Raw genomic sequence first — 18,132 nt, 5'->3', positions numbered from 1 at the left:
TTCTGCATTGTCAGCTACACAATTTGATAGGTCGGTGTAATCCCAGTACAGTACCATTGATATTGCCATTTCTCCAAAATATTATTTTGGTGATCTATCTAAACAGCTTGCACTCAGGCCTAAGCTAGTCAGTTGTTGGTGTGAAACAAACTCCAGAGAGCCAAAAAAAGCCTGCGGCGTGAGAATGAAATTATCAATTGAAAGACGGACATCTAAAATAAAATTCGTGATAATGACCCCTAAAAGAAGAATTGGCCATTGGGTGGACACCAAAATAATTATGCCTTACACGTTTTTTTGCTTCAGTGTTTTTAAGCTAGAACTGAAAATAAACTATAGGATGAGTACACAACAAGAACTTGTGTGACATGCATGGCATTGGCAGCTCCATTGTGACTCAAAGACACCAATAAGAGTATAAAAATAAGTTGGCGGCATCATCGGGTTTGCAGAATGATAGCGGCAGTAAATCACTACAGAATGTTTTTTCATGTGGCCACTTCGCACGCACTAACAACGCTACAGATATGTTCTACTGCACCAATCCATAGCAGGCTGACCAGCTGCCATGCTCAGGTTAGCAGCCAGTGGATGCTAGTACTAAACCACCCTAACCGTCGTTAGCTGCTGCAACAACCGGTGTAGTACTGCACTCGGCTTCGCTTAGAACTAACAGTGTGGGTACGGACTGAGGCCGAGCACTGCACGGACCATTCACACTTCTCTAACTGATAAGACAGTATAACGTGCATCCTAGAATGAGGAATGAGGAGCATTGCTCGGCTAACTATGATCTGCCGCCTAGCTGTGAGGGAGTGTGCACTAATGATTACCGTGCCCCGCTACAGACACAGTAGCAATCAGGCCTAGTGGCAACATCGGTAATAAGACGGATTACCCTAAGGATAGCAGCATACGGTACACCAGCTCCAGATCTGCTGGCATCATCTGTATGTTGTCGCGGGAAAGGCCCTGGGTCACGGTTATACCCATTTAGCAATGCACGCTGCTTGTTCATCCACAGTCAGTACCGGTCCGAATAGGAAAGAATTATCAGCCTTCGATTCAGTGCCGGTCCTACCGGGATGTGGTATCCGTGAACCACTCCAACGTGACGCTGAGGGTACCCTGCGTTTCCTTGGTGGCGTCGCCCTTGGCACGTAGCTTCTCTGTGTACTGCCTGCCTTCGCCCGCCTTGGGCAGGGTTAGCTCAATTTCTCCCAAGTGCTTGTCCTTCAGCACGTTTTTGTCCCACACCTCGACCTTCACAGGCCGCTGGTCCGGACGCTTGGTGAAGAAGACGAAAGACGAGTCGAACCGTGCAGTCAGCGTGTCCTTGACAACGGGTGTGTTGCACGTTTGTCCCTCCACCTTTACAACACAGTACGGGTCGGCACCTGAAACATTTCCAGAAAAAGGGGTAAGAAACACACCGAAATGTGAAGACCCAAAGATCCCGGGCAATTTCAACACCATCACCCTCATGAATACACAAAGATGAGGTGATATTTTAAACAGGTCCATGAACAGGTCCATGAACAGGTCCATGAACAGGTCCATGAACAGGTCCATGAACAGGTCCATGAACAGGTCCATGAACAGGTCCATGAACAGGTCCATGAACAGGTCCATGAACAGGTCCATGAACAGGTCCATGAACAGGTCCATGAACAGGTCCATGAACAGGTCCATGAACAGGTCCATGAACAGGTCCATGAACAGGTCCATGAACAGGTCCATGAACAGGTCCATGAACAGGTCCATGAACAGGTCCATGAACAGGTCCATGAACAGGTCCATGAACAGGTCCATGAACAGGTCCATGCCGAACAGGTCCATGAACAGGTCCATGAACAGGTCCATGAACAGGTCCATGAACAGGTCCATGAACAGGTCCATGAACAGGTCCATGAACAGGTCCATGAACAGGTCCATGAACAGGTCCATGAACAGGTCCATGAACAGGTCCATGAACAGGTCCATGAACAGGTCCATGAACAGGTCCATGAACGCATGCACCACAGTCCTGTACAGTCTGGGCTACTGGCATGTACTTTCTCCAAGTGGTTGTTGCAGGCATGACATGACAGGCCTCCATACCCCCCTCCAGAGGCGTCGGACACGCTACGGTCACTACGGCATAGCCCGTACCACTATTTGCCCCAAGTACCCCATGAATCAATGAAGTATCCCATGAATTAATGAAACGCACTGATCTGGGCTCTAATTTTCCAAATCCCCCCCCCCCCCCCGAGGAAATACCGTATTTCCCCGTAAGTTAGTACGTACTAACTTTCGAACTTAGCAGCCACATGAGTACTAGCTTTCGGGGGTGGTACTATCTTTCGGGGAGTACTTTTTTATGGGGGGTAAATGACACGCAGTGGGAAGCCTGCGCAACTCTAGTGTCCGTGCATATGATGTATGTCCTGTACGGTGTCTGTACATGTAGGATGGGTACGAACTTACTATCTTTCGGGGGGAACTGTCTTTCGGGGTGATAACCTCGGCAGTGGAAAGTGTATTTTATAGGGGGGGGGGGGGTACTAAGTCATTGGGGAGAACTAACTTACGGGGAAATACGGTAGTACTTCAGATGGCTGACCATACCACACTAAAATACCTTCCGACACCCCTGCCCCCCCCCCCCCCCCCCCCGCCCAACCACCACCACCGTCAACATGGCTGCTCTCTAAGCCAAAACAGAACCATTCAACACTAATCACAAAAGTCACACAGTCTAAATCGTTAGAGCAATGACTTCCCACGCGTTCTCCCTCCTACTGTCTGTGTGCATATTGCTTAGCAATGCTTACCCTCAGATACTAGGTTCTGGTTGGGCAGTCCGTTGACCGAGTTCACGGTTACGCTGACAATCGATGTGAACGAACTGACGCAGCAATTCCATCCAGGCTTCTTTAGCTGATCCATGACCAGCTCCCTACCATGAAGAATCAAGGGTACAAACTTTCTGTCAGTAACACCAGCTCACAGGAATACATACATGCACAGTGAAACCTGTCTAAGACGACCGCTCAAGGGACCTTCAAAACAGTATGCTCTCTGTTACCACATGGTCTCCTTATCCAGGGTTAATTGACTGGAAATAGCATCCCGACTTGGTCTTGGTTTCAGTGGTCTATTAAGACAGGTGGTCGCCTTATCCGAGTGGTCGCCTTGACAGGTTTTACTGTAGTATAAGTATACATGTACCTATTCAATCGAATTCTAAGTACGTCCTTGCTGCATGCTCTTGTGAGTTGTGGCAAGGCCCAAAAGACTCAGCTGATGTTGGAGTCACCTGCGTTACCCAGTATGCAATGATGACTGTATGAAATGCTAGCAATGCTACGAGTCAGCCGTAGTACGTGCTGCAATGGAACAGCTCTGCCAGTGCCTGTTCAAGCACAAACACGACAAGCCGGAAGTCAAGTAACAAGTGCTAGATCTTACTTGGCATGTGACGCATGCTCCGTGAACACCCTCAGCATGTAGTTGCCGGTAATCCCCGGTTGAAAAGTGGACGGCACGCAGACGTAACGGCCCTCGGAGAGCTCAAACTTGCCGAACACGGAGCGGGAATTCGTGAAGGTGACATTTCCGGCGGCCTTGGGCAGTGTTTTAACGCGATGCCGGCGATTCTCTTCAACCTGCATCACAGGTACAGCGAGTAGAACATGACTTTGTTAGGAGACAGTACCAAATTCCCAATGTATGTATGTGTACACGTAGCATTCTGCATGGAAAGCCAAGTCGAATGGCGTTGGTCCGAGGAAGCCGCGTGTGATGCTCCCTTTTCCTATTGCGGCTACCAATTGAATTCGTTCGTTTCTCCAGAAATAGGAAAACTCAATGTTCCCTCTCCGAGTCTGCTAGATCAGTGGACAATTTAACTGGAACAATCACTGGAAAGGTCACTATGACGCAGGGATAAAACTTTCAGAACCTGAAGCCTGATTCTGTTCACTGAACAAAGTGCCGCTTCCAGTAAAGTTTCCAGTAACGTTTTCAGTCTAGCCTACCCATCTAGAAGGTTCACTCTCCTGATTTTGGCAGAGGTGCGGGAAATTGATTGGGGATATTGGACGAATCATAAGGGCTGCAGCTTCCGTGTGGCCCAACTAGATGAAACACAGCAACTACATTACACATGCCTTCAAAGAGTCCTCGCTAACCAACAAAAGCACCCACCTTGAAGAGCTGATAGCCGATGCTGAGGTTGGAGTTACTCGTGCCATCGCCTGGCGGAGTAGCTGACCTGGTGCTGCGGCGATCCTCCTGCATCAAGTCAATCATCACGGCTCCATCCTCGCCGTGATGGAGGTCAAACACATACTGTCACACAGAGACCACACAAGGCAGAACAACAGAGACCACACAAGGCAGAACAAAAGAGACCAATCTCTTTCTCGCGACTCCGATCGAGTTTCATGTTCAAAAAACACTCTTCCGAGACGAGTACGCTCTGCCCGTGTTAGGGCTTGAGCACTATTTTGCAGCAAGGACCTCAGACACGTTGTCCACTGCAGAGACCAACCAGAAATATTCAGTGATACGCGTGTTCACCGGGTTGTGGCGTGCATGGAATGTCATGTAAATGATTCTGCTGCTCAAACCGTACATCCAGCAACAATGCCATCCAGACTCTGCTTCTTCATAGCCGACATAAGTAGTGAATGCACCCCCCCCCCCCTCGTTGCCTATACCTTCATTACAACTTTACTACTGGGAATACAAAGCGGTTCTGGTATAAATTTCAGGGGTGAGACAATCGTGATAATTTCGCATTTATATACTAGTACATGTAGCTCATACCTTTTAAAATAATTGATTTAGCAACACCTAGCAAAAAAACGTTCACCAGGCCCCTCATATTCATAATGCATCACATGCCGCAACAGAATTTTGCAAGAAAAATTAAAGGCAGCCCAGCATCCACTCACCTGTGGATTCTTCAAGAAAGTTTCCTTGTTGTTGATGCAGCCACCTGCACGCGCTCCCGCCCATTCACCGTAGAAGGTGACATCATGCCATGTCTTGCGTACGCTCAGTACCGACGTGTTGACAATGCGGCAGATGGTGAAGTTGGTGAAGTGCTTGATCCAGTCGTCATATGACATCCTGCAACGGGCCATTCGGACAAGGCTATTATTTAAACCATAGGCATTACGCCGAGCCGTGGATGGGAAACGCAACAAGCATGTGGTCCTGCATACACGGCATGTCTGTGTTCACATAACAGGTGATACGTGAACACATGCTGTCTGCAGGATGCAATAAGCCATGCAACATATCTGTTGTCGGCATGGCTATCCTAGAGATAGTGAAAGTTATACAGCAAGTTCCAACTCCTTGTGACATGCAGTGCTCAATGGCAGTACTAGACAGTAGGAGTCACTGTGACTGTGACACAGACTTACTCTACTGTGACACAGACTTACACTACTGAGCCAACACTGAAGAAGCCGCCGCTATAGAAATTACGGCATGACCGGCTTGCAAGGTGAGTTCACTCACACCTACGGATATGACTACATGCACTGCCATTCCTCTATTCCAGGCAAAACTGAGCACAGCGGCAGGCACTTACCAGAACTCTCCATCGTCCTCGAAAACAATGCCCAGCTTCTTGCGCTCCTTCTCAGACACGTTCTTCCACTCGTCCGACCCGTCGCTCCACGCACCATTCCACTCGGTCTGGCCCCACGGGTTGCGAATGCGCACAAGATGGAACTTCTTGCTGGAGAAGATGCCTTCGCTGATCTTGACCTAAACACCAGTAGAAATACCAAGGTGAATGCAGGCAACGAGATATAACAAGGTTATGCAATAGTAAACTGACAATGATAACGACTACGAACACACGGTAGAAGATCATACTCTGGAAAAGAGTACATTTTGAAGCACACAATGTAACCTATTATGGCAGTGCTCGATGAGGCCCGAGCGGCTCAGGAGTATGTTAGACGTCTACGCTCCAGTGAATGGCCACCAGAGTGTTCGTCACAGAAACGTGAGGTGTATGGTGTGTGTCATCTGGCCGGCTAACTAATTCATAGACCGAATATCACCATACACACCACATATTATTATGTGTTTCATCAACATCATCACTTCCCTATTTCGACTACAACCGTTCGACCAACTGAGTACACACACACACACACACACACACACACACACACACACACACACACACACACATGCGTAAGCAGCTTACGATCTTCACAGCTGTGATGCCATAGGCATGTCCTTTCAGCAACCCAGAGTCCAGCTTGGCCTCCATTTCTGAGGCATCAGCTGCTGAAATCGAGCAGCTCATCATGGAGTTGCGATTGATTTCCTTCTCCATCAGCTGTATTTAGTGTATATCCCAGAAACAGAGTGCATCACACAATGACTAATAGGTACGTACTGAAGTAGCCCCCCCCCCCCCCCCCCCCGCTAGGGGCACAAGGGCCATGTGCACCCCCCGCCCCCCCCCCCTCCCCCCGGCCCCCTCCCCAAAAACACTCGGGCCTTTCCACCTTCAATCAGCATGTGCATGGTTGCCGGTTCGAAACTTCAGTGCCTGCTGTGAAGCCAGACTCCAGTAGCAGTGTGCAGAGTCCACTTGTACTTGCAACTACCTGTAGCTATGTACCGTTTTGAAGTACAAGTACATGTCGATGTATACTCACGGTACAGTGCAATTTCAATAATTACGAAAGTGCACACTCTCTCTCCCCCCCCCCCCCCCCCCCACACACACACACCACACACACCACCACCACCACCAAAGGTGGACCAGATATCAGTGCCATTGGCTAGTGCACTACTTTGTGTCCGTTGCAAAATGCCCCACCCCAGCTCCATTAATCGAGCATGCAAAAGGAAGAGAACAATCTCACGTTTCACTGTTCCTCATACTCATACCAGTAAGTCCACACTCAATGTACAACACAACGCGGCTCCACACACTGAGTTAGTGATAACCATCCACGCATTTGGCCAGTGTTCTTGGGCATGCCGCAGTGGCTTACCGTGAACAGATTGTCTCTCTTGTCCAAGCTGTCGGAGTGATCGGACAGTTTGAGCGGCTCAGTGACCCCACCGGAGAAGTCTACCAGTGCATCACCAGTGGTGCCGGCATCCAGTGCTTGGTAAGAGCCTGCAAGCCTGCCAACATCACCACCAAACACAAAGCACGGGCGTCGGAAGGTACATTGTATTCGACATTTGTGCGACCGTGGAGAGGTGGGGTTCTGTGGGCGTTGCACGAAATTTTGGGGAGATTGGGCCCAAATGGCTCATATATTATGGCTTCAAAAATAGCAATATGAAATTATTGGCCCTGTTTTGGCCTCACTGCCGCAACGGCTCCGGCGCCCCTGCACAGTGGGCAAATGAAGGACTAGGTTAGGCTGCTGGGGCATTGGAAGGTATTTCATATTTGTGTGGCTATGAAAAATCCAGGGCCCTCCCCGGGGAAAGGTTTTGGTAACTTGGTCCCAGATTGGACCCAAATAGCCCATACATCATTGGTTCAAAAATATCACAGAATAAACACCAGTTCCGACGCCCCGGGGCTGACGCTACATGTACATGCACCAGTAAGTACTACCGGACCTTGCTTAGCCAGCCGGTCCCCCGTTTTACGTCTCTCTGTCTCTATCTCTCTCTCTCTCTCTCTCTCTTTCACCAACTGGTGGTAAATCGCTTGCCACGGAGCAATTTTAGTGAAGCACGATATTGAACGTAGTTCAACGTGTTTTCGATCAAAGCATATACTGTATCTAGCTCCCCTTCCTATATCTTCATGAAGACAAGCATTGGAGGCTATGGGGGGGGGGGGGGGGGGGGTCAGTGTATCACAACCTTCCTTGCCATGATTTGAAGTACATGTACAGGAAATGGGCACAACTGCATGGCATACCCGCATACGAATGACATGTGAAGCGCTCTGAGCAGGGCTGGTGGACACTGTCCTTTGGGGATGCACAGGGTTCATGGTTGTACCAAGGAATTACAACTACTTGAAGTACACTGTAGTTTCAAGCACACATCGACTAACAGTAAGCCTGTTCCACGGTTGGGGTCCAAGCATGTGGCACTCACTTGGCGTATGCTTTCTCCAGCAGCGGGCTCCAGAATTCATTAGGATCCTTGCTGTGCATGTAGATCAGCTTGCCGCGTGACGTTGGTAGCCGATCATCAATCACCACCTCCGTCCAGTGGCCAAGCCGCCAGAAGTGAAACCTGAACAGGCCGGTGTACTTACCCGGGTTGTTGCCATCCCAGTCCTGTATGAGTCACAGTTGGAGATGATGGCACGCACAGACTGATAGACATCATGTATAATAGAGAGGGAGGTGGGTAGAAGGAAGAGGAATGGGGTGAGGAGAGAGAGAGAGTGTGTGTGTGTGTGTGTGTGACTCGGAGGGGGGGGGGGGGGGAGAGAGGGGGGAGGGGAGGAGAGAGAGAGTGAATGAGAGTGGAGTATTGGACTATGCTAAATGTATGCTTATCGATGGAAATCTGGCCCACACCGTAGTCAATGGAAATGCGTGATAATCCCTACTAGGCTAGTTAGTATTCACCCCGGCCTGGGCGTGTGAATATCGTGCATGTTGCATGATTCGCCCGGCGTGCAGTCCGGCCTGCAAATAATACCATAGCCCAGCGCTCAACTGAGGATAGCATGCGGTATGCGTATGCTTCTGTGTCCTTACCTGGTCCTTGCTGTTGACAACAACTTTGTCCCAGAGTGGCTTGACACCAGCCAGGGTAGCACAGGCAGCAACAAACCAGCAGTTACCCACGTCACCTTGATTCAGGTCATTGCCCGACACACCATCTGTCACCAACTTGGGATTCTCCGAAATGTCCTGGAATGAAAAGAGAGAGAGGGGGGGGGGGGTAAGCATGATACAGATGAGTGTAATGCTACAGTATGCCGAATGTGCAATTGCATGGAAGGTTTACTGTCTTTGTTTGTACATGTACTTGCCAAAATACTGTCGTGGACATGGGAATCCGGTCGCACCTCTGGCAGCCCCAGGGCGCTGGCCATGCAGCCGTGGATAAGCGGTACACACATGCAATTAGGCGCCCACAGCGCGCTGGTCGTATCGGATCAACATTGTGCACTGCACGCCGCGTTCTGCACGCGCCGAGGGCGCCGGCCCCGGTCAATCGACTGGATTTCCATGTCCGCTACTGTACTTATATAATTATCCAAATAGAGTATCCCATTATCATAACCTGACCTAAAGGCCTAAAGGCCTAAAGGCCATTGTTAGATTACAGAAAGTCGACCGAGCAGCCGAGGTTGTCGTCAACTTACGAGATCAAGCTGATAGCTTTCTCCCAACGGGACTCCAAGGCCCTGGGCATCACTTGGCTAGCGAAAGAGGATGAGTTCGCATTCCGCTATCCCCAGCCAGAGCCGATTGACGAGCTGACAAAACGAGTAGTATTGCGCGAGACAGCCTCAATCTTCGACCCACGTGGACAACTGACGCCGTTCACCATACGACCGCGCATGATGTTTCAGGAAGCATGCATACGCGGCCATGGTTGGGACGACATGCTGAGTGCTGATGAACAGAAGCGTTGGAAGAAGTGGTTCTCCGAGCTGCCAGACCTGTCTGCTATCCGTATTGACCGTTGCTTCAAGCTCAAGGATGCAGAAGACATCAAGACTAAAGTACATGTCTTCGTTGATGCGTCTGATGCCGCCATTGCCGCCGTGGCTTATGTGAGCACCATCCATTCAACTGGAGTGAAGACCACACTCGCTATTAGCAAGGCGCGACTGGCACCCACCAAGAAGGTGTCCATACTGAAGATGGAGCTGAAGGCAGCAGTGTTGGGCGTGCAAGTCAGCAAAGAAGTGTCTTCAGCCCTTGGCATTCCCATGCAGGACTACGTCTTCTGGACGGACAGCATGAATGGCCTGTACTGGGTGCGATCCCACAGCCGGCGATTTACAACCGACGTCGGGGTGAAGATTGGTGAGATCCAAACGGCAACATCAAGTCACCAGTGGAGCGGGCATGTGCCCGGGAAGATGAACCCTGCCGACTACCCGACCATAGGCATGACTGCAAAGGACCTCGCTGATTGTGCAACCTGGTGGCATGGACCACAGTTTCTACAGCAAGAAGAGTCCCAGTGGCCTGCTCTGTGCATAGTCGTTCCCGAGAAGCTGCCAAACGAGACCAAACGCAGCCAGATTACGACCCACTTAGCAGCAACTGAAGGTGCTTGTCGACTAGAGCCGAGTCAGTACTCCTCATGGACGCGACTTGTGAGGAAAACAGCATGGTGTCGGCGAGCCCTGCGGCGCAGCAAGAGTGGCTCGACTGATCAGACAGGCATTGATGTCACACTTGGCAATGGCAAGACAGTGCTGGTACAGGAACTTACACCATCAGAGTTAGAGGATGCCCGACACGTGTGGATCCATCAGGCCCAGAAGGACGCGTATGGTAGCACCTACAATGAGCTCAAGAAGGGCAGGAAAGTCACAACTGGGCCGCTCATCTCACTGCAGCCCATGATGTCAACATCTACAGGCACCACCCAAGTCATGAAAGTTGGAGGCCGACTGAAGGGAGCTCAGCACATGTCGGAGACAGCCAGAAGTCCGACAATCCTGCCCCGGCACCATCAAGGGACAGAGTTGATCATCGATGAGGAAGATCGGAGATGTAGCCATGCCGTGGGCACGAATCACCTCCTCGCCAACTTGAGTACCATCTACTGGATAGTGAAAGGGAAAGCAGCTGTGAAACAACATCGTAACAAGTGTGTGAGCTGCAAGAAAGCACGCGGCAAGCCAGTAGTATCTCAGATGGCTCCCCTCCCAGATTTCCGCCGGGACCTCTGAGAGCTTTCTACCGTGCCGGCATCGACTTTGCCGGGCCATTCCTGACGCGACAAGGCCGCGGCCGAGTTCAGACGAAAAGGTACCGGTACAAGTACAACTTAGAGGTTGTCGGAGTCGTGGTGACGCCTGGTACCGTTCAGGTTTCAACAGGTCACATTACAGGACTGCACTTTGCGTGCATTCATCGAGCACTACACCTGTAGCCATGCATGACTGCCTCAAGCTCCATACATGTGCATGACTCATACCATAATACGATAAGGTCAAGTGTCTGACCGCCAACACATACTCATTAGACAACGTCACGCATTCACCATTGACAGTGTTGCTTGTACTCCCTATACACATCGACGCTTGCTTATACATGTAGCTGTGTATTCTTTGTTCTACAGTCAGTTCTAGCTAGGTTCTTGATAGGTTTTGCTAGGGCATTGTTAGAGTGCATCCAAGATAATCCAAGATGGAGTTGGTGTTTTGAGAGTGAGAACTCGAACCAGTAAAGTTTGTCTCCATTGTTGAACGTGGGTTCGGAAAGTATCCGCAGTCGGTATTACAGTTACGGTACTGATGCAACCTGGTTCCGGGGAATACGGAACATAGTGGTCCTTCGAGCCGGATCACGTCCACTATGGAGAAGCTCAGGCGGAGTCAGCGCACGACGAAAGGCGTCGCAGCGCCAAAACTCGGGTACACAGACACCCAGTCCTACGCTGGTGCTAGTGGTGGAGATGACAGGATGACCGAAAGTAGGAGCCAAGCCGTCACCGCGAATTCAGCTGACAGGCTCAGCGCCAGGATAGCCGTGTTACAAGCGGAACAGGCTGTGGCGGAAAAGCGGCTGGAAATCGCCCGGTTGACGGAGCAGGCGATGTCGGAAGCCGAAGGGACGTTGAGGGAAAGGTCCGTTGAGACCTCCAGCTCTCCTGCGATGCGAGAAGAAGTCTTCCAGGAAGCGGGTGAGTTGCATGAGGCGGTTGCAGCCCAAGATACGTCGCTTATCGACTTTGACGATGATGTAGTTGCACCTAGTTCAGTTGCTGTTCCAACACCAACAGAGTCACACACGGTAGTCGGTGTAGAATCTCAGCCATCAGAAGGAGAGGCTTCCCATAGATCTACGCACGTAACGTCAGAATCAGCAGTAGGTCTACACCATGCAGAGGCCTGTCAGGCTAGCACACCACCACCGGTAGACGTAGTGATAGACGCACATGTAGAGAGGGACTCAGATGTCCAGCATGTCCGTGCATTCACTCCGGCACACAGCTACCACTACCAGGCACCGCCATGCGTAGTCCAAGATCCAAGCACTGTCGGACCCCCGTCAGTGGAGGCACGTTCCGACATCAATCAACCCTGCGGACAAGGGCACCCGGGGCCTATCTGCAGCCCAGCTCGCATCCGATGACGACTGGTGGCATGGCCCGAAGTTCCTACGCGGACCCGAGAGTGCATTCCCGGCGCGGCCGATCGAGGTTCCCAGTAGTCTGCCGGCAGAGCTGAAGAAGCGATCCGCTATGTCGTTCAGCGCGGTTCCAGGGAAGTACCAGCTTGACCCCTCCAACTTCTCGTCTTGGACGCGGCTCATCCGTGTCACCGCTTGGTGTCAGCGCTTTGTACGTAACGTCCGTATACCGAGGGAGGCTGGCGCCAACAGACCAACCCCCGCTCCACGACGCAAGTTTGGATCTGCCAGGTCAGTGAACGGTATGACAGTACCCGCTCTCTCCCCTGCAGAGGTCCAGGCGGCCGACGTGTTCTGGGTACGGAAGGCCCAGGAGGAGGTGTATGGCAAGGTCATCAAGCGACTGGAGTCCGGCAAGGAACCCGATCCCAACGAGCCATTGCTGAAGCTGCGACCCCAGCTGGAGGAGGTACATGGCACAACCGTACTGACGGTCGGTGGGAGACTCACCACTGCACACCATCTGCCGCTGACGACAAGACACCCCATCATCCTGCCACCGAAACATCGGGTCACAGCTCTGATCGTGGATGACGAAGACGAGAGATGTCAGCACTCCATGGGTCCCAACCACCTGCTGGCCAACCTCAGCAACCGGTACTGGCTGATAAACGGGAAGTCCGTTGTGCGACAGCATCGCCACAGGTGCGTCAAGTGCCGACGAGGCTACGCGAAGGCTTTGACTCCAATCATGGGAGGGTTGCCGGATTACCGGACCTCGTCACCACTTATCGCCTTCAGCAAGGTGACCATCGACTTTGCCGGTCCATTTCTGACGCGCCAGGGACGAGGCAAGGTGCAGCAGAAGCGGTATATCTGCGTATTCTCGTGCCTGCTGACCAGAGCGGTACATCTGGAGCCCGTCAACTCGCTCGACACAGATGGGTTCTTGATGGCGATGACCCGATTCTGCAAGAGGCGTGGAACCCCGGAGTTCATAGTGACAGACAACGGGTCGAACTTCACCGACGCAGAGCGACAGCTGCGCGAAGCCACCTGCACGATAGATCAAGACCGCCTAACCACCCACTCCGAGCTGCGAGATGTACAGTGGCATTTCAACCCACCGAGAACGCCCCACTTCGGTGGTGTAGTAGAAACGATGGTCAAGGCAGTCAAACGCGCACTCTGGCATGTGCTGCACCAGGCTGGCCTCACGGATGAGGAGTTCTCAACAGCGCTGGTACATGCCGAGGCAATGCTGAATTCCCGTCCCCTTACCACCGTATCATCTGACAGCGACGATCCAGAAGCGTTGACGCCAAACCACTTCCTGATGGGACGCGCGGCTGCAGTCACACACCTCGAGGCGGAGACAGAGGACCTGGAGAAGGTCCACCCCAGACGGCGCTGGCTGTTTCTACAAGTGCTGACAAGGCAAGTTTGGAAGAGGTGGCTGCGCGAGATGGTCCCGGCGCTAAACGTCCGGTCCAAGTGGTACAGGAAGGCAAAAGACGTCGAGGAGGGTGAGGTCTTCCTTGTCATGGATGAGAGTACTCCGCGCGCGACATGGCCTCTGGGACGCGTCACAGCCACATACCCAGGGCAAGATGGTGTCGTCCGTGCAGTCAACGTGAAGATCAAAGGCAAGGAGTATCGACGATCAGTTCATCGCCTCATCCCACTGGAGGTAACAGAGGGTGAGGTGGAGCTCGACTCCGAGAACTGCCCAGCCACAGCCAACGTCAATGTGGACAATGTCACCAGCTGAGCGAATAGTGGATGGTGGTACGGCAGTGGCGATGAGGTAGTAAGGCTGTGACTGTAGTGTTAGCAAGCAATCCACAATCAGAGTGAACAATACATCCAACCGGCTAGATAAGACGTATCCTCGTTCCCGGATATGTCTAGTGACATTACGGCATGCATTTGACACAATGATGTTAGGTGTGACATCCAATAGCAGTTCCCCAGGAGTTAGAACATCACTCGGAATATTAGTTTGTCTCACTCGCATACATTGAGTAGGCTATGATTCGTTCGCGAGGGAGGTATGTCGGAGTCGTGGTGACGCCTGGTACCGTTCAGGTTTCAACAGGTCACATTACAGGACTGCACTTTGCGTGCATTCATCGAGCACTACACCTGTAGCCATGCATGACTGCCTCAAGCTCCATACATGTGCATGACTCATACCATAATACGATAAGGTCAAGTGTCTGACCGCCAACACGTACTCATTAGACTACGTCACGCATTCACCATTGACAGTGTTGCTTGTACTCCCTATACACATCGACGCTTGCTTATACATGTAGCTGTGTATTCTTTGTTCTACAGTCAGTTCTAGCTAGGTTCTTGATAGGTTTTGCTAGGGCATTGTTAGAGTGCATCCAAGATAATCCAAGATGGAGTTGGTGTTTTGAGAGTGAGAACTCGAACCAGTAAAGTTTGTCTCCATTGTTGAACGTGGGTTCGGAAAGTATCCGCAGTCGGTATTACAGTTACGGTACTGATGCAACCTGGTTCCGGGGAATACGGAACAGAGGTCATATCGTGTAGGAGCTAGTGTACTAACCGGAGCTACAGTGTACTAACCGGGTTATATGGTCTGCTATACTACCCCATGCAGCAGTTCCGAGGCTCTGTTCTTGTGTGCGATTCAGCTCAGAGGTAAAGTAAGTACACACGGATTTCCTGCACGCGTGTAATGCCGCCGCCTGCACACGCGTAATGCTGGTTCGATGACCTACAGGCAGCATTTGCTCATCCGCCCCACAGCTCGAAAATACGACTACGAAAGGCTGTCGGTGGTGATGATGGTGAGGTGCTCTTGTGTTACACACGTGGCATGCATGCACATCCATGTCCTTGTGCTATTGCATGCAGGCGCGTGCCCCGTATGGGTTCCTGGGTGCCCGGAATCCCCCTTTTTTTCGCTCAAAATGCAGGATTTTGCTTAATTTTTTGAATTTTTTCAAGGGGAGGCCCCCGGAACCCCCCCCCCCCCTTAAAGGGCAATAGCACAGGGACATGGCATGCGTGGCCATGCCATGTCCCTGTGCTATTGCACAACATACACGATCACTCACAGTTACTATTTTTTTTTATAACCAACCAAGCAAATACACCACGGTGAATCTATCGATGAATGTCTTCCCATGATCACTAGATTGCATCAGTAGTCACCGAGTGTATGTTACTTTGTACGTGTGTGTTTCGTAAACTCATTCATTCTTTGCACATCAAATTCTGTGCACGTGCATCAGCGACAATGGCTCGGTGATCGAGTTGAACACCTGCACCTGTGCTGCTGTGCATGATACGATCACCAGCATACCCCATGCCCTACCGACCGTACCCATACCATACCCCTGGCCTCAACACGAGATCGAGTGAAACTACCACGAGCGTGATCGACGTACCTTGGGTCGTTTCCACTCTATCTCCCGCTGGCTAGAAGAGGGTCCACCATCAGCAGTGTAGAGCGACTTGTCGGTAGCAGGGAATTCGGGATCTTCGAACAGCGCTCCCGACGTCTGCAGCTGCTTGCGCAGCTTACTGTAGTTCTGATTCTTGAAAACACGGGGCATGGCTACAAATCGGACAGAGTCACTCAGGCCACCACGACAAGTTACTGATCGCTGCAGAGACTCTGCAGCACCCTTCACGTTCAAGACGAATTCCAACGACAACTCAGTCAAGAGAGAACTTGATCAGTCTGACCTAATCCAGCGCCAGCAGCAGTGTCCTAGTGATCGCTACCAAGCATGCAGCAAGGACTCGCAGATCTGTTATGTTGGGTCAGTGGGTTACAAGTCAGCAAGAACAGAAGTGTGAATGAAGCACACCAACTACACGTAACTAACTAACTGTTACTAGCACTAGCACTAGTCGTGACTTGTGTCACCGACTCCGTGTAGATCTACTAGTTAGTCGGTCTTTTGTTTTGGTAAAGTCTCGGCAGATCTACAACATTGGAACACGTCAAAATTCGACCCCACCAAACTCTGATCAAGGAGTAGGCCCTGAATCTGATGTTGATCTCGCTCCGCAGGCGCTAGCGCGCTAGGCATGCATTTAGCAGGGTGACGAGTGACCTCGACCTTCACGGCTCATCTGCGACGAATCCGGTCATATGCCGAGAACTAGAAGGTCACGGATGGCACGTAGACCTTGCCATGTAGAAATGATGTAGGAAGTGTAGCAAAGCCAGTGGATGATCTACATAAATCATTGACGTAGATCTACCAGAAACTGTACGCTGTACTGTGTACATCGCGTCGGTTTTTACTTTACTCCACTGTTACTTCAGTCTTTAGCCCACTACCATGACATGAAAAGAGTGCTGCAGTTGGCCTGCCCGGAACGTCGCAACATGACATTCCTCCAGGACAAGTGCCCGACAACCCCTGCTTCAGTCTCGAGAATACAACAGCGTTCCTCCGCGCCGCATAGCGCGTGGGCACCAAGAGTTCATACTGAAGGTATGAACTCTTGATGCCACACCTTTCTGATCAAAATAATGGTGCATCTGGGCCCACTGCAGTCTAGCAGCTAGCGAACAGTTCAACACGAGCAAGGACTTTACAGGTACAGTACATGTATTGTGCCAGCACTCTTTGCAGTAAGTAAGTTGTAGATCTTCTAATCTTGATCAAAGCAGGTTACACCTGTACTGTACTGTGAAATCAAAATTAAATGCATCCTGCTGGGAAGTTAGTTGGCAGTCTTCGTCCTTTCTTGTCTTTGCAGGGTAGGAAGTAGGGAAGGAAGTATGTAACACGTTACAGTATTATACAATTTATGTCAGTACAGTCATGTACATGCTGATGTGGTGTCACTGTGCGTATAGGTGGTCATCAGGGAATTGTGGAAGTGGCACCTACTGCCTGCACTGGTACTACCAAGAGTATAATTATAACTAGGGCTCAAACGGTCACGGTTTTACCCCCAACGGTTAACTGCTAAGCTAACGGTCGGTTTAACGGTTATAACCTATAAGCCACGGCAATCCTGCGGACTCTTTTTTAACCGTATATTTGACTATACTTATTCAAAAAATGTACCCTATTCAGTACAACGCACACATGTACATTCTCTTGCATGCTCATTCATACATACTCTCACACCAAGAGACCAGATATGGAGTTGACAGCCCAGAAATTGCATACGCGTGCGACAGCCTGCGAAAGTGCATACTTTGCAACGACCTGATACTTGAAAAATTGACTGAAAAGTTACTGCGTAATCGTTATCTTTATCGGTTAACCGTTAATTCTTCGTAACCGGTCTGCAACCGGTTAATCGGACTAACCGTTTGAGCCCTAAATATAACCCTCCCCCCCCCCCCCCCCCCGGCGATATACTCTTGGTAGTACACAATCATGTATCTAGCCATTCCAGGGATCCGAGAGTCTCATTAGGAGGCAGCAGCTAAAGTCAAAGAACCCAGAGTGTGTGTGCGCGTGTGTGCGTGTATGGTACATGGTGCGTGTGTGTGTGTGCATGAGTGTGTTTGCCAGTTGTGTGGATTAGACAGTTATCTGGCGTAAGTCTTGATCTGTCTCATTCCGATCTTGTTCGCTATCGTTGCTATAAGAGAAAAATGTGGGAGCACATCCAGTGCATTTGCAGATTTGCGTGCTTCTCTTGCGATGGGTGTATACATGGTGGTACATGGTGAGTGTGTGTGTGTGTGTGTGTGTGTGTGTGTGTGTGTGTGTGTGTGTGTGTGTGTGGTGTGGTGTGTGCGTGTTATGTAGGTGGCTGTAACACACATTCGAAGCAGCAACCCGTTGGATGGAGCCATGGAAGACATACAACGCACAAAAACCCTGCTGGATTTGCAAAC

At 50.9% G+C, this 18,132-nt stretch overlaps 2 protein-coding genes across 2 annotated transcripts; one reads left to right on the top strand and one right to left on the bottom strand.

Moving 5' to 3' along the window:
* Window positions 1–40: 40 nt before the first annotated feature.
* LOC135809527 (calpain-5-like) lies at window positions 41–16,416 on the bottom strand. The gene is made up of 11 exons (XM_065322887.1): window positions 15,704–16,416; window positions 8,712–8,867; window positions 8,098–8,282; window positions 7,023–7,158; window positions 6,221–6,355; window positions 5,591–5,769; window positions 4,944–5,121; window positions 4,192–4,335; window positions 3,454–3,650; window positions 2,817–2,941; window positions 41–1,397 (listed from the first exon to the last, which is right to left on the bottom strand). The coding sequence occupies exons 1-11, from the start codon at window positions 15,869–15,871 to the stop codon at window positions 1,078–1,080; spliced, it is 1,923 nt and encodes a 640-aa protein (XP_065178959.1). The 5' UTR covers window positions 15,872–16,416; the 3' UTR covers window positions 41–1,077.
* On the top strand, window positions 11,520–14,049 carry LOC135810973 (uncharacterized). The gene is made up of 2 exons (XM_065324342.1): window positions 11,520–11,773; window positions 11,860–14,049. The coding sequence occupies exon 2, from the start codon at window positions 12,391–12,393 to the stop codon at window positions 14,047–14,049; it is 1,659 nt and encodes a 552-aa protein (XP_065180414.1). The 5' UTR covers window positions 11,520–11,773; window positions 11,860–12,390.
* Window positions 16,417–18,132: the final 1,716 nt, after the last annotated feature.

Source organism: Sycon ciliatum, chromosome 2, assembly GCF_964019385.1.
Source record: "Sycon ciliatum chromosome 2, ocSycCili1.1, whole genome shotgun sequence".
NCBI lineage: Eukaryota > Metazoa > Porifera > Calcarea > Leucosolenida > Sycettidae > Sycon > Sycon ciliatum.
Note: the sequence above shows the minus strand (reverse complement) of the source record. Positions and strands in the feature narration are given on the sequence as shown.

Excerpts from the sequence above, each read along its gene's own strand:
- LOC135810973 (XM_065324342.1), top strand. The coding sequence starts at position 12,391 with ATGTCGTTCAGCGCGGTTCCAGGGAAGTACCAGCTTGACCCCTCCAAC.
- LOC135809527 (XM_065322887.1), bottom strand. The coding sequence starts at position 15,871 with ATGCCCCGTGTTTTCAAGAATCAGAACTACAGTAAGCTGCGCAAGCAG. Across the intron at positions 4,336-4,943 it reads CTTTCTTGAAGAATCCACAG|TATGTGTTTGACCTCCATCA; the intron begins GTGAGTGGATGC and ends TCTGTGTGACAG. Across the intron at positions 1,398-2,816 it reads CCAGAACCTAGTATCTGAGG|GTGCCGACCCGTACTGTGTT; the intron begins GTAAGCATTGCT and ends GAAATGTTTCAG.